The sequence below is a fragment of the Narcine bancroftii genome, chromosome 4 (genome assembly GCF_036971445.1).
Source record: "Narcine bancroftii isolate sNarBan1 chromosome 4, sNarBan1.hap1, whole genome shotgun sequence".
In the NCBI taxonomy this organism is placed as follows: Eukaryota; Metazoa; Chordata; class Chondrichthyes; order Torpediniformes; family Narcinidae; genus Narcine; species Narcine bancroftii.
In genome coordinates, this window is record NC_091472.1 from 186,328,704 (window position 1) to 186,355,514 (window position 26,811).

Consider the following 26,811-nt stretch of genomic DNA (forward strand, 5'->3'; position numbering starts at 1 on the left):
AGTTGTCAGCAGAATCACAAAGGGCAATGTGGAAGCCGACAGGAGGGAGAGAGATCAGCTCATTGAGGGGTGTCAGTCATGCCAACAACTTCACTCAACGTAGCAAACTCAAGGGGATAATTTGGGACTTCAGGAGTAAGTCAAGAGAACATGATCCAGTCCTCATTGAGAGCTCAGAAGGGGAGAGGGTCAAGAGCTTCAAGCTCCTGAGTGTCAATATCTTCGATGATCTATCCTGGAGTCTCCATGTTGACGCCATCACAAAATGAAGGCTCTTCAGCAGCTACACTTTGTGAGGTGTTTGTGGAGATTCAGTATATCACCGAAGACTCTCGAAAGCACTCACTCACTTACTCCATATGCTTTTGATGTAAGCATATGGAAAATTGCTAATGTGCCAATGGAGTTCAATGTCCAGACACAAAACTAGCAATCAGGTGCGAGAATTTTACTTGACCCATAGCAAGGTTGGAGAGGAGGCAGATTTTAGATGGAATATATAAAGAAAAAAGCACTCTTTTTATTCTTTGAGCATATCTCATATGGATCTCAGCAGTCTTGCAGCATCAGCCATAGAAGGTACAGTACAACTCCGATTATCTGAGATCGGATTCTCCAAAATCCTCATTTATCAGAAATTTTTCCAGAGCTGAACTGACCTCACAGGTTGAAGAAAAATTGACCCGACATGAAATTAGAATGTCGATTGTCCTCATTTCAGGTAACTCCCTCCTCTCTCTTTCCTTTTCTTCTTTATCTTCCCCAATTGACATTTTTCTCCAACTCTCCCTCTCAAACTGCATGTCACACTGTCTCCCAGATGCAAGCGGTCAGAAAAATCTCTGATCATGGCATCATCAAGGAGAGCGGCCTTGCGGCAGCAAAAGCATAATCTCTGGCTCCCAGGCAGGAGTGGAGATGTTGGGCTTAGTGGCATTCCCTGCCCTCCCCTCCTATCCTCTTCCCTCCCCTCCTATCCTCTTCCCTCCCCTCCTATCCTCTTCCCTCCCCTCCTATCCTCTTCCCTCCCCTCCTATCCTCTTTCCTCCCCTCCTATCCTCTTTCCTCCCCTCCTATCCTCTTTCCTCCCCTCCTATCCTCTTCCCTCCCCTTCTATCCTCTTCCCTCCCCTCCTATCCTCTTCCCTCCCCTCCTATCCTCTTCCCTCCCCTCCTATCCTCTTCCCTCCCCTCCTATCCTCTTCCCTCCCCTCCTATCCTTCCCTCCCCTCCTATCCTTCCCTCCCCTCCTATCCTCTTCCCTACCCTCCTATCCTCTTCCCTACCCTCCTATCCTCTTCCCTACCCTTCCTCCTCTCCCCTTCCTCCTCTCCCCTTCCTCCTCTCCCCTCCCTCCTCTCCCCTTCCTCCTCTCCCCTTCCTCCTCTCCCCTTCCTCCTCTCCCCTTCCTCCTCTCCCCTTCCTCCTCTCCCCTTCCTCCTCTCCCCTCCTCTCCCCTCCCTCCTCTCCCCTCCCTCCTCTCCCCTCCCTCCTCTCCCCTCCCTCCTCTCCCCTCCCTCCTCTCCCCTCCCTCCTCTCCCCTCCCTCCTCTCCCCTCCCTCCTCTCCCCTCCCTCCTCTCCCCTCCCTCCTCTCCCCTCCCTCCTCTCCCCTCCCTCCTCTCCCCTCCCTCCTCTCCCCTCCCTCCTCTCCCCTCCCTCCTCTCCCCTCCCTCCTCTCCCCTCCCTCCTCTCCCCTCCACTCCCCTCCCTCCTCTTCCTCCCTTCCCTCCCTCCTAGGCACACCAGAATTCGACTCCAAATCCTCCCCTCAGCCTACTTCTCCTGTGTGCATATGCAGTAGGGCGAAAGAAGGATTTAGAGTTGGGACTCCAGTGTCGGGAGATCTAGTGACTGGAGATACAGGAGCCCACTGACTAGCCAGTGAGTGCTCCACCGGCCCGGGAAGCTTCCCCAGGGATCAGCGACACTTGTTTTTATGTAGGGGATCAGCAACAGCTGTTGGGTTCGTGTCGGTGATTGGTGGTGGCCAGCATTTTTGGTAAGAATTAAACATTTTAATGCTTTAAAAGGCTTACCTTGTTGCTCGTTGTTGTTTAAGCATTGATACAAGTGATTTGCTGTTGCTACTGCGTTGTTTTTTAAAAAATGACAGTTCTCCAAAAAAAAATTGTTTATCCAACTTAGGCACGGTCCTGACCATTTTAGATAATCGAAATTGTACTGTACTTTCTTTTCTAAGGTCTTTATTTCCTTCCTAATTGTGGTTATCGTTGCATTCCATGGAATGAAACTAACTGCAGCATAAAGTTTAGGTTCAGCCTCTTTGAAAATATAATTAAAGAAGTTCATGTTGCTGCACTCTAAACTCTGGCCAAAGCAGGGATGGACTAGTTGGGCTGAAGGCCCATTTCTTTGAGTAATTGTGTCACTCCGTCTGGCTGAACAAATAAGCAGAATTTCTCAATGCCTTCATGACAGAAACAATCTCTTGAGGTTCACTGGAAAGATGTATCAAAAACTCTGGGAGAATCATCTAGCTTTTCTCTAGTTGTTCAACTTGCTTTCCTTACAGCCTCTGGCTGGTTTGCTCCTCAGCATTCAGTATGTTTCTTGGAAAATGGGATTTCTATCAGGGAACCCAATTTTTAGCTTCTAAATTGCCTTAAATGCAGAGCACTTAAAGAATCGTGCAGAATGTAGGTGAAGACAACTTGAATGCACTTTCCTTCCGTCATCCTAGTCCCTGTGCCTATAATCAAATCAAAGGTGTTGCTTTGATGAACAAACCAATCACTAATTTTAAAGTATTCTGGAGTTGTAGACTGCAGTGTTGTGATAAGCAATTATTTTAATGAGCACTTTATTAAAAATTAAAATTATTGAGCAGTCCATCTGAAGGTGTTAATGAATATTTAATTAGAATATATTATTTCTATTTCAATATGTAGCTTTTAAAGTTTTCTAGTAGATTTGAAGACAATTATGTTTTGGTTAGGTGCATTTTCCTTTCGGGAAATAACTTAAAAATTCAGAAGAGCCTGGATTTTTAAAAAATTAATTGATTTCTCTTCACATTTTAAATTATGAGATGTGGGAGAGCAATCTTTCTCCACTCTTACCCCAAATCTATCTGTAAGAAATGAAGCTTTTCCCCTTGCTAAATCGCCAACTTTGGAAAGAGCCCAAGTGTTATCTTTATTTAATGGAAATAAAACCCCAGGTGCTTCAAGGAATTAGGAAACAAAGAGGTAAGAAGAAAATCAGAAGCTTGGTTGAAAAAATATTGAAATGATTTTGGAGAATAGAGTGGCTAAAAGTTTAGAGAAACACTTCATAGGTGGGGCTTGGGCCTTTGTCAGAGACTCTAGAACAAAGAGTACAGTCATACACAAAAATAGAGTTAAGGGAATGGAATGCTTAAGGGGCTTATAAATGTAGGGTTGGTTAAAACTAAAGGAATAAAAGAAATTCATGGAGAAATACAAGGATTTCAATCGAGGAACAAAATGCTTAAACATTGTTGACTGGATTGAATTTGGTGATCTTAGTGGAACTTGGCTGAAATTAATTCTATTATAATTTCAACAAAGGTGCTATGTGTTTATTTTCATGCTTAAGTCTTTTGGGAGAAAAAAATAGATCCTAAAAGAGTGTACCATAATGTTAATTTTAAAAGCATTTTGATCATAGAAAAAGTTCTTTAAATTTTTGAAGATTTAAGAATTGTCCAAAGAAACATGTTTTTAATCAACTGCATTAATATTAGCCCACTGAAAGACGGTACGTGTTAGTCAGAGTTTTTGACAAGTTGAAGTTTATGAAGGGTGAAGATCAATAAGAAGAGCATTTGAGTGATGAAGTTGTGAGGTGATAAGAAGTTGTAACAAAAAAAAATTTGTAAAGAAATTGAAATAGCAGATGTCAAAAATTAAATACAGTTTGAACATCTACCTTGGATGAACAAGATATCAATATTGTCAGTGGTATAGTTCCTCCTGAGAGGGTCTCTGAAAGGATGGTGAAACCAATATCAAAGAATAAAGTTTCTGAAGAACTTTTTAAAAAAGTAGTGAGCTCATAACACAAGTTACTGTTTCATTCTGAAAACAGTTGAAAAGTCCAAATCAGTATATAGTGTCATATTTCATCCTTTTATGTTCAAAGCATTAGAATTTCCCCCAAATAATTAAAATAGAGCTTTGGTTTACCATCTTGTGTTCTTTTTATTTGTCTTTTCTTCCGATGAAATTTAGGTGTGGTGACCAAACCTTGTGCAAAATTTAATTGGAAGGAATTTCTTCAAAATTCAGGTATGGTGTTTTTTTATTGGAATGGCTAGCATTGCATTTGAAATACATAAGTGTGTGTTTTTTTTTTCTTTAAATAGCATTGCCTGATATTGTTCAAAAATCATTTTTGAAAGAGAAAGACTACAGTTTTAATAATGCATTAACAGGATTATAGGTTTTTACCAGTTGGGAAGGTTGAAATATCAAGTAATATAATATGCAATAATATTATTCTCAATATAAATAAATATTACATAACACAACAATATACACTGCATTTGATACTAAATATTGCAGCTGACAAATGTACATTGTAGTGATTTCTTCTTTGGTAAGATCTTGTTTTATCAGCAAAAAAAACTTGAGGTTTGTATGAAGGACAGAATTTATCATTTATCTTTTAATTTAAGGTATTTAATAAAACATTAAAAAAGGAAAATTCTTTTCTATTAGTTTATAATCCAAAGGTTAAAAGAAACAGTAGCTGATTATGGTTAAAAATAATAAGCCTTGACATTCTAAAAATCAACAATTGGTAACAAATTTCTGGTCAGTCATACTTGAGCCATCCAGACTCTCTGCTTCAAGTCCCCACACTTAACTGAGCTGAATAAGGTGGACTGACCAAGCTGACTCCCTGCATGAAGTAGTGATTTGCACAACACATCCAGGACCCAGCCTGCCAGGACCCAGCCTGCCAGGACCCAGCCTGCCTAAGATGAGGGTGGCACTTTAATGTTTTTCTTTCGAGTTTTTAAATGCCTCTAAATATTATAGGCATTTTAAAAATTTGCTGTAAATAATTAAAAATATAAAGTTTTAATAATATTAATTAAGATATATTGAAACATTTATAAATAAAAATAATTAATGAAAATTAAAAGACTGGATATTTTTCTGTATCCCTTATTTTGTTTGATAATATGAAGTGGCATATTTGATGTTATGATTTTAAATAACTTAACCAACTACTTTAATAAAGTTACTGAATAATCTGGATGTGTTGGTTTCCCATACCATTTCTCCTTTTCTGTTCCCATGCCAACTCTACTTGGGTGTTCCACTAAAATAGCAGCATGAAACTGCACGGTGCTTTCTATGATCAAGTTCTAATCTCTATTTCTTTGTACTCTCAGTAGCTTACAAAGTCTCCAGTTATATTTCTGAAGTTCATCCATAGTTTTTTTTGCACAATGTATGGATGAGTATATTCAAACTGAAATCATTGCTTTTATTTGGAAACTTCCAGGCCTGGGGGAAAAAAATAAAAGTGAAAATATGAAAAGAAGATTAGATACACTTCAAAGTGAAAGGGTTGTTTGGTACAATTTTTTTACTCTATAAGCAAAGAATGTGCTATTTTTTATAATGTTTATAGGGATTCATTTGGAGAATATTGACCCATGCATCTTCCTTTTGGTTTGTGGACTTCGGCGAGTCAAAGATCCACTCTATTTGGTGGATGCTTTTGCAGGTAATCATTTCAATTCAAATCTCAATTTACCTCCCAGAAATTCTTCCCTAAATCTTTTTATTAATTTTTTTTTTGTTAATTGAAACCATTCTTTTCTAAAAGTTTTACTGAAAAAGAGTTTGGACATCTTTGCATACAGTTTAATACAAACAAGGATTAATGGCACAGAAATTATGTACTTTATTCTTATAATTTATTGATGTCTCATGCAGCTTTTGTGTACATTGCACTTGAGATTTTCTTATAAATTCCAGAATAATGTATATTTTTACCAAGACATTTTTCTTCATCAGTAATACAGTAGTGATGAAAGATTTTGTCTTTTCAACCAGACATTCCTTCTGTGAAGGAATATACAAGGTATGCAATTAATGGTTCAGAAGTATTTTATTTACAAACAATGTAAATTGATATAAGAAGGTAGTACATGCTATAGCACTTGACAGAACATAGATTGTTCAACACCGAATAGGTCACTGGGCCTACTAGACCTCTTCTGGTGTTTATGCTTCACAGAAGCTTCTCCTACCCTAATTTGTGTAATCCTATCTAAAAATGTTTTACTTGTATTTGTTTATATAGCTTCCCATTATGCAACTATGCAATTTCTATTTCTCTTGCAATGAATTCCATATTTTAAACATTTTTCTCTTGATAAAAAGTTTACCTGAATTTCTTCTTAGATGTATACAAATGCTTGTATAAAAGTTTAGCTGGGCGGTGGTCTTATAAATTTATATGAATCTGTATTAATTTCACTGATGGGAGCTTTTTGATCAAATAAATTAATAAATAGCTTGGATATTTCAAGTTACAAAGGCTTGTCTGTCCAACCTCAAGTTTTTTGTTGTAGTTAATTGAGCAAAGATAGTGTTGATAACATTGTTTGAAAGTGCATTGCAACTTTAACAAAATTATTAATTATATAATATAGGATCTAAAATGGCTGAGCAATCAATCTGGCCAGTATCAAAAACTGATGCCTTTCAATGCACTCAAATATTTATCTAATTCAAATTTAACTTTTCCTAACTACATCTGGACCAGCCATTCTCAATGGAGGACCTATGCCCGTTTCTTCCACCCCCCAAAAAAGATAAAACCAGGGGCCACAGCAGGTTTAAGTAAAACCCTTGTTTTCTTTTCACCTCATATTACATTTTTTTTTAATGTAGTGTAAGAGAAGGATGGCAGAAACCAAAACTTACCTGCTTCACAGGGAAGGAGGCCCATAAACATAGGGGCATAGCCAAAAAAAGTTTGTGAATGTCTGCCTGGACATTACAATCTTCTACTCTACTCTGTGATGTGTAGTGCAGTTAGTTTATTTAACTCTGTACTTAACCACTTGAGATTGTATTCTTGACCCCAGATTCTACTAATGGCAATTTTGGAGTTGCTATTATGGTTCAGTTTCAATATTGAATGAGATTCCAGAGATATTAATTCAATACCTTGGAAGGATAAGGGAAATCCATAGCAAGTTTTCTGTAAAATTGAAATATATTACTTTATTGATTTAAGTGTTCTTTGTTGCAATACAATTTATTTAAAAGAATATCTTGCTTTCTAGATTGGCATAAAAAGGAACCATGGGTTTATTTGATTATTATTGGTCCTGAGGTAAGTGACTATTCTTCATGGTTTAAAAGTAGAAAATACTCAGTTGGTCAGGAAGCATTTACGAAAGAGCAACAAGTTAATGAGCCAGATCTTGCTAACGTGCACTTATCTGATGGACCAGATGTTGAGTAAACACACTGAAATGCTGGAGGAACTCAGCCAGTCTTTTCAGCATCAAAAGGAGACAGAAATATATTGCTGACATTTTAGGCCTGAGCCCTTCTTCAAGGTAAAATCAGAAAGGCAGAAGCAGGATATGTCAGAAAGTCTCAGAATTCAAACAATGGGAGAGGAATCCAGACCAATGAAAGGTGTTAATTTGATATGATAAGAGACTAGGTGAGAATTTATCATGTCTGTGTGAAAGGAGGCAGGGAAAGGAGAGACGAAGGGGGAAGAAGGGACTGTGGGGCATGTGGTTTAACGAAAGCCAGTGGTCAATATTAAAATGCTATCCAGTTGGAGGGTGTCCATTCGTAAGAGGAGGTGTTGTACCTCCAATTTATGGATGGTCTCAATCTGGCAGTACATGAGACCATGGACAGACATATTGACAAGGGAATGGGATGGAGAATTGAAATGGGTAGCCTCTGGGAGATCCACGCTATTATGGCAGGCAGAGTCGAGGTGCTTCCAGTCTGCGTCTAATCTTTCCGAAGTAGAGGAGACCGCAGTGGGAGTACTGGATGCGGTAGATGACTCCTTCAGATTCACAAGTGAAATGTTGCTTCACTTGGAAGGATTGTTTGGGGCCCCAAATGGTGCTGAGGGAGGAAATGTGGGCGCAAGTGGAGCATATCCTGCAATATCAGGGTTAGGTCCCAAGAGGACAACTGATGGGGAGGGAGGAGTGGACAAGGGAGTCACGGTTGCATCTGCACTCAGGATGAGGACTTCCACGCCAGAACATCAGAGGTGTCCTCCTTCAATCAAAGTGGGTTTCCCTCTAATACCATCAACTCGTCACTCACCCACATAACCCCCATTACCCACATATCTGCCCTGGCCCCCTCTGCCCCCTTGTGCAACAAGGGCAGGATTTCCCATGTCTTCACCTACCACCCCACCAGCCTCCACATCCAACACATCCTTCTCCGCCATTCTTGCCACCTGCTACGTGATCCCACCACTAGACACATATTCCCCTCTCCCCCCTCCTCCTCCCTGATTTCTACAAGGATTGCTCTCTCCATGACTTTCTTGTCCACTCTTCCTTTTTGGCCTTCCTAATCCCTGCTTGCACTCTTTCCTGTGATCTTTATGTTCCTCCAGGACAATGTCTGAATCTTGCTTGTGCATCCATGATTAAGTTCATGGTCTCTTGTCATGCAAGGTTCTCTTACCTTCCAATCCTTATCTTTCATCTGCACTAGAACATGCCAGTTCTTAAATAACTGCCATATATTAGTTGTGGGCTTGCTCAATAACAATTGTTGTTAATTAGCCCAGCTCCTGTTTAACCATGTCATAATTTGTCCTCCCGTCCTCCTCCCACCCCCACCCCCCCCCCCCCCCCCCCCGTGGGTTTAGTAGGTCTGGATTAAGCTCCATCTGCCATTTCTTTGCCCATATCTGTACTGATCAATTTGATAGCCCTCCACAAGGACCACAACTCCAGCAATCTTTGTAACATCTGCAAACTTACCCGTTTATACTTATCTCTCCTTGTCAGATTCCAGCATCTGCTGCCTGTTGTTGTCTCCTGCCAACCTCTTTTTCCTCCACTTTCCAAACCCCCTATCTGGTTCTACCTAACGATCATTCATCCATCTCTTCATCTGGTTCCATCTCTTGCTTCAGTCCTCCCCTTCCTTTTCCTGGCTGTCTCTCCTCTATACTTACAGTCCTCGTGCCAGATCAAGGCCTGAAATGCCTATTGTCTCTTTGCCTCGACAGATGTTGCCAGACCACTGAGTTCCTGCTGAAGTTATTTTTTTGCTCTAGATTCCAGCATCTACAATCACTTGTGTCTTCATTTACTTGTCTTTCCCTTGGTCCACAAATCTCTCGACCTTGAATCTGCAATTAAGTCAGCTGAGTGTCAGATCTTGCAGCATCTTAATGCTGGGAAACCCAGCTCAACAGATCTCTGTGAACTGCAGTAAGCTGACAGATTTCTATTGCCTTTAGTCTGCTTCTGCTTTTGCTTTTGACAGCATGTGGCAGAAGTCCCAGGATAAACGGGTAAGTGATGGTAATTCCATTAGAATGACTAGCATTAAACACCACCTTTCATGGCTTGGTTCAGCATCAAGCTGAAGAAGATTGAAAAGAGGGTTGGTGCGAGAACACAGCCTTGCTTCACGCCATTGTTAATGGAGAAGGGTTCAGAGAGCTCATTGCTGTATCTGACCCGACCTTGTTGGTTTTCGTGCAGTTGGATAATCATGTTGAGGAACTTTGGGGGACATCCGATGCGCTCTAGTATTTGCCAAAGCCCTTTCCTGCTCACGGTGTCGAAGGCTTTGATGAGGTCAACAAAGGTGATGTAGAGTCCTTTGTTTTGTTCTCTGCACTTTTCTTGGAGCTGTCTGAGGGCAAAGACCATGTCAGTAGTTCCTCTGTTTGCGCGAAAGCCGCACTGTGATTCTGGGAGAATATTCTCGGCGACACTAGGTATTATTCTATTTAGTAGAATCCTAGCGAAGATTTTGCCTGCAATGGAGAGCAACATGAAAGACCCCAACAATAAAGACGCTGTTTACATCCGGTACCGCACGGATGGCAGTCTCTTCAATCTGAGGTGCCTGCAAGCTCACACCAAGACACAAGAGAAACTTGTCCGTGAACTACTCTTTGCAGACGATGCCGCTTTAGTTGCCCATTCAGAGCCAGCTCTTCAGCGCTTGACGTCCTGCTTTGCGGAAACTGCCAAAATGTTTGGCCTGGAAGTCAGCCTGAAGAAAACTGAGGTCCTCCATCAGCCAGCTCCCCACCATGACTACCAGCCCCCCCACATCTCCATCGGGCACACAAAACTCAAAACGGTCAACCAGTTTACCTATCTCGGCTGCACCATTTCATCAGATGCAAGGATCGACAATGAGATAGACAACAGACTCGCCAAGGCAAATAGCGCCTTTGGAAGACTACACAAAAGAGTCTGGAAAAACAACCAACTGAAAAACCTCACAAAGATAAGCGTATACAGAGCCGTTGTCATACCCACACTCCTGTTCGGCTCCGAATCATGGGTCCTCTACCGGCACCACCTACGGCTCCTAGAACGCTTCCACCAGCGTTGTCTCCGCTCCATCCTCAACATCCATTGGAGCGCTTACATCCCTAACGTCGAAGTACTCGAGATGGCAGAGGTCGACAGCATCGAGTCCACGCTGCTGAAGATCCAGCTGCGCTGGATGGGTCACGTCTCCAGAATGGAGGACCATCGCCTTCCCAAGATCGTGTTATGTGGCGAGCTCTCCACTGGCCACCGTGACAGAGGTGCACCAAAGAAAAGGTACAAGGACTGCCTAAAGAAATCTCTTGGTGCCTGCCACATTGACCACCGCCAGTGGGCTGATAACGCCTCAAACCGTGCATCTTGGCGCCTCACAGTTTGGCGGGCAGCAACCTCCTTTGAAGAAGACCGCAGAGCCCACCTCACTGACAAAAGGCAAAGGAGGAAAAACCCAACACCCAACCCCAACCAACCAATTTTCCCCTGCAACCGCTGCAATCGTGTCTGCCTGTCCCGCATCGGACTTGTCAGCCACAAACGAGCCTGCAGCTGACGTGGACTTTTTACCCCCTCCATAAATCTTCGTCCGCGAAGCCAAGCCAAAGAAACACCACCTCTGGCTCAATGTATTAAGTTGATACTTGGTTGAAAGTTAATTGACGAAATGCTAATTGTTTCTTGCTCTACAGATATTCTGAATATGCCCAAAATTTTCTGATATGTCTTAGATTTCATTTGTCCACAACATTTTGGTTTTGTGGATCATTCTTGAGTTTGAATGCTTAGAATTTTTTCTTATGTGTAGTATGCTATATCAACCTAAATATCAATCCTCTACACACTACTGAGGGTGATTGGCAGAAAAATAACACCCGACTACGACTCTAACAGCTGCACATGACATTGAGATTGTGTTACAGCCTCTGTTAAGTCTGCTCATGAAAATATGAACTATTTTGTTTCTTTACTCTTTTGTGCAGTTTGACCATGCATAAGTTCCTGATTTCTGTGATGATGAGAGTTGGAAAAGGGGAATAAACCAAAGTTTAAAGCAAGAACAGTTCAAGGAGGTACAGACCAAATTTCAGATAGAAGAGTTAAAAAAGTTGAAATACCAGCCCTGACAATAACCATATTTTTTTCAAATTATGGGGTTAAGTTTTGAGGTAAATTTTGCTTTGCTTTGGTAATTTTTAGAGATAAATATATATATTAATTCAGTTTACTGTACATGTGCAAGATGGACAACATTTAAGTTCAGCAGATGGTCCTGTCTAAGCAGATTGCAAAACAATCTAATGTGTTTTCTTTGTCAATGACAAGTCTCTCTGGCACTCTGCCATGCAGGAGATGAGCAGCGGCATATTTTTGGTTTATCTGCTGTTATTAATTTCCAAGATATGTTTGAGTTTTATCCCTCATTTGGTTATGCACAGTTACAATAGGCAAAGCAATAATTTAATGGTGAGATTAAAACTATGGTATTGAAATAGATGATCAACAGATTTGAAAGGCTGAATACCTTGTTCTGCTCATACTTTCCTGATACCAAATTTTAATTTAATGGAGTCCCACATCATAAGTGTTTAGATCACATTTGTATCCCATCCTTTCATAAATATCCCACGCTTCCTATCATCAAACAAATTTTTGATCCAATTAGCTATCTTGCATTGGATCCCATGTACCTTAACCATCTGGATTGTGGGACCTTGTGAAATGCCCTACCAAACTCCATGCAGACATTTCTGTACTGGCTGCCTTCATCAGTCTTGGGTGCCCGCTTAAAAATCTCGAGCAAATTAGTGAGGCAAGTCTCCCTTCCAGAAAGCCATGTTTTTCCAAATGGACTTAAATCTTAGGATTTTCTCTAGTAACTTCTAGTAAGCTCACTGGGCTGCAGTTAAATACAAGAAAAATGTGGAGAAACTCAGCAGATCAGACAGCATTCATAGGAATTAAAAAGGGAATTAACATTTTGGGCCTGCACCTTTTGTCAGGAATTACACTTGACCCCAGAATTTGCACATTTACTTGCTTAAATGGCCTGAGGTTAATTGTCTTATTTCTACTGTCCTTCATAAATAAAGGAACAACATTAATAACAAAGATTAAAGAATTTATGTCTGTGTTCCAGCTGTCTCCTCCCCTGATTCCCATAACAACCTGATTATAGATCTCATTCAGCCCTTGGGATTTATTCATTTTCATGTGACCCATAAGAATTGTTGCCTCCCCCTTCTTGTTACTGACTTGATACAGATTATTCACAAAGCTACCTCTGAACACACCATCTTCCATGACTTTCTCCTTTGTCAATACAAATATTAAGTATCGATTTAGGACCTTGTCCACATTATTGGCTGCGCACGCAGACGACATCTTTAGTCGCCAAGAAAATCTTCTCTTTCCCTGGTACTCTCTTGTTCCTGATAAATTTGTAAAATGTCTTTGGATTCTCCTTGATCATTCTGGTCAAGAATATTTTTCAGCCCCTTTATTTGCCATCCTAATTTTGTTCTTAAATTCAGTTTGATGCACCCTATATTCCTCAAAAGACTATTTGATCCCTTTCCTGATCAAATCTTCAATATCCTTTATCATCCAAGGTTTGCTAATCGTGCCAATTTTTCCTTTCACCTTTACAAACATTCTGGCCCTAACTCTTCCGCACTCTCTTTTGGAAGACTCCCATTTGTCAGCTGTCATTCTACGTGGGTGCATCTGTTCCCAATCTACTTTTGCCTGTTGTTGTCTCCTGCCAACCTCTTTTTCCTCCACTTTCTCAAGCACCTTTGAAATGAGTCCACCCCACTCCTTCCCCCCCCTCCCCAATTCAAGGCCTTAACTGACGACCAAACTTTTCTCATTCTATACCTACCTTAAAACTCACAGAATTATGGTCATTATCCCCAAAATATTCCCTACTGACATTTCCACCATCTGCTTAGTTTCATTTCCCTGAATAAATCGAATATGGCCTCATATCCAAAATGACTCTTCCATCTCAAAAACTTTCTTGGATGTTTTTAACAAAGGCCAAGGCGAACAAGTCAATGTTGGAAAGAGTTAAAATTCCCTACTGCTGTAACTCGATTGTTTCTACACCTTTGCTTTCATGTCGATGTGCACGTTCTATAATTTTTGTTGACTATTGGAGGTCTATGGAAAAAGACCAACAAGAACACCCAAGAAGAATACCATAGATTAGCAAAGTTTTTTTTTAAATTACAACATTCAATAGAATTTAAATTAATGTTTAGAAAGTTACAGGTGAGCACCTTGGGAAATATTACTTTTGCACTACTATGGGATTTACTTGTCATTCTGTCTTGAGTACATGATCTTGTTTCTAAATCTTTATCTTTTTAAAGAAAATGAGTGCAGCCCTACAAATTTCAGGTACATTAGAGTAGTATGTTATCCCCAAGGCCAGGGCTATGTACTTGTCAGTAGTCGAGAGTACTGAGCCCAATTACATTGCCTTTGTGATTAAGTAGGCTTGCAATTATGATTATGAAAATGTTCAGTAAGCCTGTCACTTCTTAAAGGACCATAGCCTAGCCTGGGTTGTCATCATCATGAGATATAGGGGAGAAGATGGAAATCAATGTAATTTGTTTTCTATTGCAAATATTACCTTGAAGGCAGAAGTACTTGCACTTAAACCAAGTTCCAATTTAAAACCATAGCAGCAAATTGCTTTCAAGTTGAAGTGCATTGTAAACAAATATTGCAGCCAATTTATAAAGCTACCTCTGGATCTTGAAAACAATTTGAGGTGAATAGACAGCTTTTGCAACTAATGGTTGAGGGGTAAGCGTGTCCACAGAAAAGAATAGATTTCTAAGCGAAGATTTTGCCTGCAATGGAGAGCAGCGTGATTCCCCTGTAGTTTGAGCAGTCTGATTTCTCGCCTTTGTTTTTGTACAGGGTGATGATGATGGCATCACGAAGGTCCTGAGGCAGCTTTCCTTGGTCCCAGCAGAGCTTGAAAAACTCATGCAGTTTGGCATGCAGAGTTTTGCCGCCAGCCTTCCAGACCTCTGGGGGGATTCCATCCATACCCGCTGCTTTGCCACTTTTCAGTTGTTCAGTTGCCTTATATGTCTCTTCCCGGGTGAGGACCTCATCCAGCTCTAGCCGTAGGGGCTGTTGAGGGAGCTGGAGCAGGGCGGATTCTTGGACTGAGCGGTTAGCACTGAAAAGAGATTGGAAGTGTTCTGACCATCAGTTGAGGATGGAGATCTTGTCGCTGAGGAGGACTTTGCCGTCTGAGCTGCGCAGCGGGCTTTGGACTTGGGGTGAGGGGCCATACACAGCCTTTAGAGCCTTGTAAAAACCCCTGAAGTCGCCAATGTCCGCGCTGAGCTGGGTTCGTTTGGTGAGGCTAGTCCACCACTCATTTTGGATCTCCAAGAGTTTGCGCTGAAGATGGCTGCATGCGCGACGGAAGGCTTGTTTCTTCTCTGGCCAGGACGGCTTTGCAAGGTGAGCCTGGTGGGCAGCTCGCTTCTTTGCCAGCAGCTCCTGGATTTCCTGGTTGTTTTCGTTGAACCAGTCCTTGTTTTTCCTGGAGGAGAACCCCAGTACCTCTTCAGTGGAATGCAGTATGGTAGTCTTCAGCTGATCCTAGAGGGTTTCAGGGGACGAGTCCGTGAGGCGGATTGCATCCTCGAGCTTTGCTTGGAGGTTTGCCTGGAAGTTTCCTCTCACTTCGTCTGACTGCAGGTTTCCAACATTGAACATGTCCTTACCTCTTCTTTGGTGCACCTCTGTTACAGTGGCCAGTGGAGAGCTCGCCATATAACACGATCTTGGGAAGGCGATGGTCCTCCATTCTGGAGACGTGACCTGCCCAGCGCAGTTGGATCTTCAGCAGCGTGGATTCGATGCTGTCGGCCTCTGCCGTCTCGAGTACTTCGATGTTAGGGATGAAGTCGCTCCAATGAATGTTAAGGATGGAGCGGAGACAACGCTGGTGGAAGCGTTCTAGGAGCCGTAGGTGATGCCGGTAGAGGACCCATGATTCGGAGCCGAACAGGAGTGTGGGTATGACAACGGCTCTGTATATGCTAATCTTTGTGAGGTTTTTCAGTTGGTTGTTTTTCCAGACTCTTTTGTGTAGTCTTCCAAAGGCGCTATTTGCCTTGGCGAGTCTGTTGTTTATCTCGTTGTCGATCCTTGCATCTGATGAAATGGTGCAGCCGAGATAGGTAAACTGGTTGACCGTTTTGAGTTTTGTGTGCCCGATGGAGATGTGGGGGGGCTGGTAGTCATGGTGGGGAGCTGGCTGATGGAGGACCTCAGTTTTCTTCAGGCTGACTTCCAGGCCAAACATTTTGGCAGTTTCCGCAAAACAGGACGTCAAGTGCTGAAGAGCTGGCTGTGAGCTTGCATGCGCCTCAGATTGAAGAGACTGCCATCCGTGCAGTACCAGATGTAAACAGCATCTTCATTGTTGAGGTCTTTCATGGCTTGTTTCAGCATCATGCTGAAGAAGATTGAAAAGATGGTAGGTGCAAGAACGCAGCCTTGCTTCACGCCATTGTTAATGGAGAAGGGTTCAGAGAGCTCATTGCTGTATCTGACCCGACCTTGTTGGTTTTCATGCAGTTGAATAACCATGTTGAGAAACTTTGGGGGGCATCCAAGCTCTAGTATTTGCCAAAGCCCTTTCCTGCTCATGGTGTCGAAGGCTTTGGTGAGGTCAACAAAGGTGATGTAAAGTCCTTTGTTTTGTTCTCTGCACTTTTCTTGGAGCTGTCTGAGGGCAAAGAACATGTCCATGCGACTCCCCCTTCAAAACAAGCGTCGCATCACCCTCATCAGTGTCTATGCTCCAACCCTCCAGGCAGAACAAGCAGAAAAGGACAAGTTCTACACTGATCTGCGCAACCTCATTCAACGCACCCCTACAGCCGCAAGGTTGTCATCCTTGGCGACTTCAACGCTCGCGTCGGCAAAGACTCAGAAACCTGGCCAGGAATCCTGGGCAAGCATGGTGTCGGCAAGTGCAACGACAACGGGCTCCTCCTGTTGGAGCTCTGCGCAGAACAGCGGCTTGTCATTACAAACACTCTTTTTCAGCAGAGGGACAGCCTGAAGACTTCCTGGATGCATCCCCGATCCAAACACTGGCACCTCCTGGACTACGTCCTGGTGCGAGAAAGAGACAAACGAGATGTGCTCCACACCAGGGTCATGCCCAGCGCGGAATGCCACACTGACCACCGGCTGGTTCGCTGCAAGCTCAACCTTCATTTCAAGCCAAAGTCCAGGAACAGTAAAGCCCCCAGAAAATTTCTAAATGTACATACAATACAACTCAGATTATCCGAAATCGGATTCTCCAAAATCTTCATTTATTCAAAAGTATTTTTAAATTTTGGATAAATGAGGAAATACCAAAATAAATCTGATCCTCATTTATCTGAAAATTTTTTCGAAGCTGAACTGACCTCACAGGTTAGGGAAAAAAATTCACCCAACATGAAGTTAGAATGACAATTGTCCTCATTTCGAGTAACTCCCTCCCCTCTCTCTTTCCATTTCTTCTTTACCTTCCCTCATTGACTTTTCTATCCACTCTCCCTCTCAATCTACAAACAGTCGGAAGGATCCCTTCTCTTGGCATCAACAAGGAGAGTGGCCTCCTGCCAGAAGCAGAACCTTGGGCTCCTGGCAGCAGCGGGGACCTCGGGCTCCCAGCAGGAACATAGCCTTGGTGATTGGTGGCGGCCAGAATTTTTTAATGCTTAAAAAGCCTTCTCTTGTTGTTTGTTGTTGTTTCAACATTGTTACAAGTAATTTGCTGTTGCTACTGGGCTGTTTTTAAAAAATGACCAGTTATGTGGAAAAAAATCATTTATCTGAAATAGGCCTGTTCCTGACCATTTTGGATAATTAGAATTGTGCTGTACATGATCTTGAGGATTTTGAGGATTTGAAAGGGAAATAGCTTATAATATATTTGTAAAGAGAAATGTAATTTTTATCTGCAATATCACCATTCTTTTTTTCTCAGATTGATCCAGTGTTTGCACAACAGGTGAAAGCTAAGATCAAGGGGTAAGCTAGTTTTTTTTAGAGATTGATGCAATAATCCTATGCTTCCATGAAATACTTGTGATTTAGTTTTTCTCTTTAATTCCATATTTAAATAAATCCAATTGATTTTAGAATTAAACTTTGTAGGGGAATTTATGGAATCAGGGATTTTGAAAGTTTCTGCAGCTCTCAACCTTAATGATAGTTTTGGAGGGGATTTGATTCCAACTGTGTTTGATGGAGTAAAATGTCAGATGGCTTTGTAAGTTATTTTGATTTTTGATATGCCTGAATATTAAGTTGAGAAATTAAATTCACAATGATGCAGCAATTTTTATGATCAATTGGATTTTAGATGAGCAGAGTAAAAAGAAACCCTCTAAAAGTTGTTAGTGCTGAACCTGAGCTCAGAGTCACAGAATCTACATTAGGTTGCAGGACAAAATGACAAGAATATTTTCTCTCCATCTGTTCTTTCTAGACCTTTATTGATCTCAAATAACTTTATCAGATCCCTTCTCAATACCTTATATTCCAAAACAAACCAAATTACTTCTGTCTGTCCACATGACTTCAGACTCCCTGCCATGAAATTATTTCAATAAATCTCTTTTGCACCCTGTCTCATGCCTTCACATCTTTCTTAAAATCAAGTTTGCCAGAGCAGGAGATGTTACTCTCACTTTATAAAACCTAGGATCTTGTATAAAGAAAATGAATGTAATTTTTCATTATTTATCCTAATAAATGGAAGGAGAACAAAAAATCATTACAAATAAAACAAAATGGAGCTATTACATTTACTTTATTGACTTTAAAGTATTTGGTGAAAAGGCACTATTTGCATTCATCCACAGTATCTGACTTAATAAGGGCCAAACATGACTAATTTTCTGATGTTTTGTAGTGGTTATGGTGTCTATCTAGTTTCGGAGAAGCCCCAGGAAGAGCTGCATGCAGCCATGAGGGATTCATTTGCTGTCGTAAACAGTTCTGTCTCTGAAGGGATGTCATCTACAATTCTGGAGGTGGTGTTCTTTGCAAAATTAGTTTTTTTGAAACAATTTTATTATTTTTTTAATTGCTATTCTTCTAACTTGTTCTTGAACTCTTCAGTTATAATGTCAGCAGACCTATACTCTTGGATTTTTTTGTATCTTACGTGAAGTGATATTTTTAGCCCAAGTAGTTTTATAATAATGAAGGAAATTGAACTGCACCTTTAGCTATCTGGCTGTGCTGAATCATCAATAATTGTCACCAGTTCACAAATCATGTTCTCACTAAGCAGACAGCATTTTATGATTTGTAGTTTTTTGTGGATTAATCTAAACTAAATTAACAGTTTGTTTTACATTTTATTTGCTCATAAAATAAATGAGGCTACTCTTTTTTTGTCTTGGTGATTACGTATAGGCAATGGACTTGAAGGTGCCAGTACTGGCAAGGAATATAACTGGAAACAGAGCAATAGTAAAACACGAACATACAGGCCTCCTCTATTCCAATCCACAGGTGAGGGATGAATGTTTGAAGTTGGACAAGAGGAAACATTTTTTTTTAACTATAGCTCCACAACTTGTTAAATTGACTCGCATATCATTGAGAAATGCTTTAGGTTCTAATGCATTTCCTCAATTTGATACAAGCCAGATCAAAACCAAATGAAAAGATGTTTTCCGTTTATTATTAATGATAGAACTTAGTGATGCACTTGTTAATACATTACTTAGCAAACTTTGCCTTGTAATGATGCTTGTATTTTTCAATTAAAAAGCACAATTTTGTTCTTTGTGAAAGGTTACTTAGATTTGTGCAGTAAAACTTGTAGTTTAATTCATTCTGCCTTTATAGATTTTGTACAGGATTGAGATCATGGCACCTGCTGTAAGTGAAGGTTGATGGTTATGGTTTCACCAATGCTCACAAAGTATCAGCCTTGTTTTACTTTGTGGAATAACTCACAAACCAGGAAGTTTTAGCAGGACAAAATAAAGATGCAACCTTTGCACTATTTCTCAACAATTTGAATTGAAAGAAATGCAATATTAAATGCTACATATTTTTCTTGCTAATAGGAATTAGATTTATTTTGCTAAAAGATGCGATGATTTTACAAATAAATAAGTGCTGAGAAAATCACCTTTTTATAATAAATTTAATTTGTACTAGTTAAATGTTCTACTTAATTCAAATCAAAATTTGAATCAAAGAATTGCTGGAGGAACTCGGCAGGTCAGACACAATTCCTGGATAGAAATGTCAGTCCACATTTCAGGTTTGAATCGTTTAACAAGAATAAGGTTTAAAAAAAAGTTAAGATAAGAGAAAGATTTTTTTAAATCATATTCGTAATGGTATGCTGAAGTACGGGGGTTTGCTGACACACTGAAGTCCCTTCCCAGATCACAAAATGGATTCTTGTTTTGTTTTAGTGTGAAAACGCTTTGAGAAACCACGTGGTTTTTTTTTTGTCATTAGCTTTAAAACTTTGTGGATTACTTGTTTTGATCAGTATTGTATGCCTTTTTACCATGATGCCATCTGCAGCCTGGTACAAACCCACAGACCCCCAAATCAATAGATTTTTGGATATCAGGAAAAATAGGGACACAAGATTATTAGAAGTGACACAAAGTCAAAAATCAAACAATGACACCTGTGTGGGCTCAAGAACTGTACACTTTCTATCTCTTGGATCATTAAAATTGAACCAGTGCACTGGATTGACCATTTATGGTGTGCTAATATGGACATCTTCTGACTCTTATAGACTTGTATAAATTTACCACATAGAACAATATTCAACCCATGGTATCAATGTAATTTGTGAATCCGTTAGCCTAACCCTATCTCGTAGCTCTATGGCTATAGCTTTAAGTGTTTAACTGCAAGGAGTGCTTTGTTAACAAGGATAACAACTTTCTTTGATGCTTCTACTAATTTTCTTAAACATGTACTGTCTTGTCGATGTTCACTGCTAAATTAAATAATTCCTTCTTCCCAGCTAATTTACCTAAGCCTAGAAATTTCATATACAGGTACTTCCAATAAATTTCCACTGTCCACTCTGTTCCAAATATGATTGTTTATGGTAAGCAGTAATTTCTGTTGATCATGAATGAAGGAACTAATACACTTGTAAAACTGCCCAGTTTAACAAAAAAACTGAACATGATTCCAACTTCAAAAGAACCTATTATTATAAAATTGAAACATTGTGTTAAAGTGTGGAAAATCTTGTCTAAGTAAAAATGTAATTATATTCATGTTAATGATTAAAGGTTTCTTTGGAATTTACCATTTTGCACAATGAAGAATAAACCGGAAGTTCTTACTTTCTGCCGTAGAATAATAGATCATCTTCCAGACCAGTTATACTTTTTGATTTTGTTTTCTGAAGCTTTTGATATACGGGTGAGGTATTTACTGCATGTTTAGTGTATGCCCTCCAACTATAGTGACATTGTAAGATGATGGAACTTGCACTATTCCTTACTGAGTAGAGCAGGAATTAGAATATGTTAATTGTGCATTGGATATAGATTTAACATTGAGCCTCACGATTTCCAGGGATTAGAATTTGTAGATCGAGGAGAGATGGTGATTGCAGCAGATAAGTGATTTCCCTTTGGGGCCAAGAGTCCTTTTCTCCTTTCTGCTCCTTCCCCTCCCTGCCACTTCTCTCTAATTAATGCTTCCTACCATCAAGTTTGTTTATTTATCATCCGAATGTATGTCCAACCCAATGAAACAGCATTCTCTGGTCCTCTGTGTAAACACTGCCATCACACAAACAGACATAATGCACATATAGATAAATGATACATAAGCACAGTATGAATTTACAAATATTAAAATAAATAAATGTTATTGTTAAATGGTCGAGTCATGGAGGATTTGTATGAGCTGTTTGTAAGTCATTCAGCAGTCTCACTGCCTGTGGGAAGAAGCTGCTTCTCAGCCTAGTGGTTCTGATACTCCTCTATCTTTTTCCTGATGGTAATACTTCTTCGCACTGAGACACACTGCCAGCACCACCTTCTTTCCAGGCTATTTGAAGTCTCCCCCTTCCACCAAGGGTCAATTTAATGGCCTTGTTTAACATGTCTGACTCCAAGTAACTCATCATTCATGCAAGTAACATACATGAACAAAAATCAATGATGGGCACCTATTGAATTTCCCAGAAGCATTTCCCATCCTATTCTCATTTTCAGGAAAATAATAAGACCCTAGAATAGTGATAAATAGATTTTATTTTTAAAAATTACGTATGCATCTGCTCCTGTTTATGTCATAAGAACACAGCTGGCTGCCAAACATTTCAGCTATTTGTTCAATTGGTTTCTGAAAATTATTTCTTCATTGTTGGCTTTACTTTTTTCACAGCTTCAAACAATCTCCACTTCAGCATAACTGTTAGATGTGAAACCAGTTCTGAGGTTATTCAGAATTCTTTCAAGGTTGAGTCAATTTCACCAAATGTTAACTCATTAAAAACATTAGTTATGTGGTGGTGTGAGGATTGGAAGAAACACAGCCACCATGTTGAAGGTTGTTAACCACTGTTGTTATTCAAATTCAGCACGTCCCTATAAGTGCAGCATGCGCTCAGTCACCTGGTGGATTGTGACATCATAATCGCTGCCCAGGGCGCGCGCTGGAAGGGATGCTGGAGTCAGAGAGAAACCTCTGATGACGCCATTTCCCCATGGCTGCCCCGCCACATGGCGATACAAGCGGGACCGACGACATCAACGTGGATGTGTTGGAATCTGGGGGCTCGCGTGTGTCGCTGGACTTTGGAGGTCTGGCACCTGGTACAGTTCCGCCACCTCCTTCAGCCCGTGCCACACAAACCACTCTGCGACCATCCGCACTGTTGTCTTTACCGTTGGGTGAGTGAGGTCGTGGATCAGACTGAAGACCTTCGCCCTCCAGTGCGGCGGAACCACTGGGCGCGGCATGCCTGTTAAGACATCGCAGAATAATGTGTCTGGGCTGCTGGGGACCTGGACATCCTTGAGTTTGAGGCCCAAGATGGCGGTCCGCAAGGCCTGCATCTCCGCATCGTTCCTCTGTGCCTGAGCCAGTTGCTCGTAATCCAGGCCGGGCGTGAGAGTGTTGATGACTGAACAGGAGAGCGCATCCGCCACTACATTGTCCTTGCCGGCCCTGTGTCAGATGTCAGTCGTGAACTCAGACACGTACGAGAGGTGGCGCTGTTGTCTGGTGGACCACGGATCCTTGCCATCGCCAGTGCTTGAGTGAGGGGTTTGTGATCCGTGAAGGCTGTGAACAGTCTGCCCTCGAGGAAGTAGCGGAAATGGCAGATTGCCCAAAACAGCGCCAGGAGCTCCCAGTCAAAGGCACTGTATTTGAGCTCCAGCAGGCGCAGCTATTGCTGAAAAAGGCCAGCGGGTGCCATTGTCCATCGAGCCACTGTTCCAGAACCCCACCCCCACTGCCATAGCTGAGGCGTCCACGGAGAGCACCGTTTGCGCCTCCAGCCGCGGGTGCACCAGCAGCGTGGCGCTGGCTAGAGCTTCCTTTGTCGCGATGAAAGCCCTGTCCGCCTCTTCTGACTACGATAAAGTCTTTTCTTTGGTGGCTATGAGCACGAACAATTGGCTCTGGGGATGAAACGATGGTAAAAGTTCACCATCCCCGTGATCTCTTGGAGGCCTTTCAGGATGGAGGGTTTGGGGAATCGTTAAACAGCTGCTACTTTCTCCGGCACCAGTGTGGCCCCAGCTGCCAAAATGGTATGCCCCAGGAACTGGAGGGACTCCTTGCCAAACTGGCATTTGGCTGCGTTGACCGTGAGGCCGAAGTCTGCCAGCCAGGCAAAGAGTGTGTGGAGGTGGGCTTTGTGTTCATCGCAGTTGCAACTGGCAATGAGAATATCGTCTAGGTAAATGAACACAAAGTCCAGGTCTTTTCCAACTGCGTCCATGAGGGGCTGGAACGTTTGGGCTGTGTTCTTTAGACCGAAGGGCATACGCAGGAACTCTAAGAGGCTGAAAGGGGTGATAATGGCTGTCTTACCCATGTCATCTGATGCACCGGGATCTGATGGTATCCCCGCACGAGGTTCACTTTGGAGAAGACCCATGCGCCATGGAGGTTGTCGGAGAAGTCCTGTTTGTGGGGCACTGGGTACCTGTCAGGGGTGGTTGCGTCGTTCAACCAACAGTAGTTCCCGCATGGTCTCCAGGCCCCGGACAATTTTGGGATGATACGAGGTGGCGATGCACAGCCACTGTCCGAGCGCTGGACGCTTCCCAGTTCCTGGAGCCTGCAGAACTCCTCCTTTGCCTGCTGGAGCTTCTCGGGCAGCAGCCATCTGGGTCTAGCGTGCAGTGGGGGCCCTGTGTGGCGATGTGGTGGAAGATCCCATGCTGGGGCAGGGCAGCATTAAACTGTGGCTCTAAAATGGCGGGGATTTCGTGGAGGATCTCGTCGAACTCGTCACTGGCAGTGGCTACGGTGGCAATTTCGGGCCTGCGGGCTTCTATTGTGTCTAGTCGGGTGAAGTGGAACGTTCGGGCGTTGACCAGCCTTTTGCCCTTCGTATCAACCAGTAGGCCGTGAGCTCTGAGGAAGTCGGCCCCTAACAATGCAGTGCCCACAGAGGCTAGGACGAACCTCGAATGGAACTTCTCCTTTCTGATCTGGATCTGTGCCCTGCGGGTGCCATAGGTCCTGATGGTGGAGCCTTTGGCCGCCCGCAGGGTTGAACCTCGAGATCGGGTGCGAGTCTCTAATGCTGTGGGGGGATGGATGCTGAGCTTAGCCCCTGTGTCCACCAGGAATCAACGGCTGATGGATCTGTCCAGCACATGAAGGAGGCTGTTTGTGTGGCCAGCCATCAACAGTGGCTGACCTGGTCGTTTCCCTGAAACCCGCAGGGCTGGCGGCACTTACGGGCTTGCACTCCCCAGTGCTGGTGGTAGAAACACCAGGTCGACTGGCCCTCCTCTGGCTTGGTCTTGGGAGTGGCTTGGGGTTGGCTGGCTTCTGGTCGTGCCCCCTGGTTGAGGGCTGCCTCGTTCTCCCTCTTCGTGAGCTACTGCTCTCTCGGGTTTGAGAAGTCTTCATCTGTGAGAAGCAGCTGGATGTCCTCCGGCATATGTTCCAGGAACATCTGGCAGAAGAGAAAACAAGCCCTGGTCATCCACCAGGGCCAGCATTTCGTCCATCAGCGCCGACGGACTACGGTCCCCAAGCCCACCTAGGTGAAGGAGCCTGGAAGCCCATTGTTGTGGAGATAGCTCGAAAGTTCCAAGCAGCAGGTCTTTGAGGGCGGTGTACTTGCCCATCGCCAGGAGGTTGTGGATGATGTCGTCCACCCTCGCTGCTGTATCTTGGTCCAGAGAGCTCACGACATGATAGAACATCGTGGCATCGTTGCGGAGTTGAAATCATGCTTCCGCCTGCCCGAACCACGTTCTTGGTCGGTGGGTCCAAAAGGGGGGAAGCTTGATGGAGACAGTGTTAACCTCTGCTGAATCCATGGTGTTTTGAGTCCAGAAAAATGTCTGGGCTCGTCAGGGTCACCACTGTGGCTGTGTGAGCAGTGGAAGGAACACAGTCACCACGTTGAGGGTCGTTAACGACTGTTTTTATTCAAATTCAGCACGTCCCTATAAGGGCAGCATGAGCTCAGTCACCTGGTGCATTGTGACATCATAATCGCTGCCCACTGGAAGGGATGCTGGAGTTTCTCTCTGACTACGCCATTTCCCCATGGCTGCCCCGCCACATGGCAATACAAGTGGGGCCGGTTCGCCATGAGGATGTGTGACGCCACAGTTATTTACTTTCCATCTCTGCTGAAATACACCTAGTGGAGCAATGGAACACTGAAGAATAATTGGTTTAATAAAGTTCAATGCATTTATTATGAAAACCATATTTGCATGTTAATTACATTATAGTGCCAAGAACACTACATGCAAAATTATTGCCACACACTTTAAAAATTGGCATCTCCATATCAAAGCTATGTTAAAGTTGGTGAAAATACTTCAATTTGGATTACTTTTTATTTAGTATTGAAATATAACTACTAACATTTTATTGATCAGATATGATTGGATTAATTGTTGCACGGAATCCAATGGCTTTTTAACAATTGACAAAAAGATATCACTGCGTCACACACAATTTTTGGGAAAAGACTGAAAATGAAGTACTATGTTTCAAGTATGAACTATTGAATAGAGCTACTGCAGAGACTGACACAAATGAACTGAACTGCTAATTTAATGGCAGCATCTGTTTAATTTTACTCCGTGTATATCACATAATGAGTCTTGATGCACTCAATGAGATAAAATTAAGAGAATGTAATTGATTGATGGGTTATTACATTCACAGACAGATGGGCCACTTAGATAGTATCTAGCATAGAGACAAAATGGGAATGCTTGCCTTTTCAGCTTAATTGTGCAAATTAAGCTTGGGGACAAAGAGGTGGTAATGCTCTGCCCACAAGCTGTAATGGAGTAGTTAAAAGGATTGAGGAGAACTTTACAAAGCCAACAAACAACCCAATGCACTCATTGTCCCTTAGCAAAGAGTGATTTAGAATTGGAGTAGCCCTGTTGTCAGCACAATCAATTTTGATTCCATTTGGGATATTCAGGTATTTGCCAACCAGAATTGGAAAATGCACATTAAATAGATAGTTCCACAGTGTTGTTGTATCAACACTCCGCTTACTTCCTCCAACAAATAGGAACCTGATGCATTCAACTAAAAGTGGGAATGTAGATTTGTGGAAGGGAAGGATCCTGGTTGGGATCACCACAGGAGGAAGAGAACACAATATGAAGCCAAGCAGAGAAATGCCCTGGAATTCTGAAACTATTCATGTTGTTAGATCCTCTTCATGACAAAGCAGACACAACGTGTCACAAACCATACATATTGGTTCAAAAGACTGCCCTTCATGTAGCTCTTTGAGCAAAATTGCTGATTAAGAAAATGTGAAACATACACATGCAGGACTGAAGTGCTTGTTAAAAGTCCATTTTCACGAGGCTGTTACGTTTCAGGCTGGCCAGGAGGAATAGGATGTGTTGTTCCCCAAGTTTACGTTTGGTCACACCCTAACAAACAGATGAAGCCAAGTCATTGGAGTGACGGTTGGGGGAGTTGAAATATTAGCTACAATAAGCTCAAGTTTAGGTCCCCAATCTGTATTTCATCTCTCCCAATGTAGA

General features: G+C 42.2%; 1 protein-coding gene across 3 annotated transcripts in view; it reads left to right on the forward strand.

Moving 5' to 3' along the window:
* The window catches only part of glt1d1 (glycosyltransferase 1 domain containing 1), a 58,085-nt gene that overhangs the window by 24,933 nt on the left and 6,341 nt on the right, over positions 1–26,811 (forward strand). For 2 of the 3 annotated variants that reach the window (XR_011356256.1, XM_069933214.1), the window contains exons 6-11: positions 4,215–4,271; positions 5,629–5,724; positions 7,298–7,347; positions 17,556–17,599; positions 18,486–18,606; positions 18,995–19,093. Coding sequence is in view for 2 of the 3 variants with exons in the window: in XM_069933214.1 (XP_069789315.1) it covers positions 4,215–4,271; positions 5,629–5,724; positions 7,298–7,347; positions 17,556–17,599; positions 18,486–18,606; positions 18,995–19,093 (467 nt within the window). In the remaining variant the exon portion in view is untranslated. Of the gene's footprint in view, positions 1–4,214; positions 4,272–5,628; positions 5,725–7,297; positions 7,348–17,555; positions 17,600–18,485; positions 18,607–18,994; positions 20,823–26,811 lie in introns of those variants that run through there. The other variant, XM_069933213.1, reaches the window with a different exon arrangement.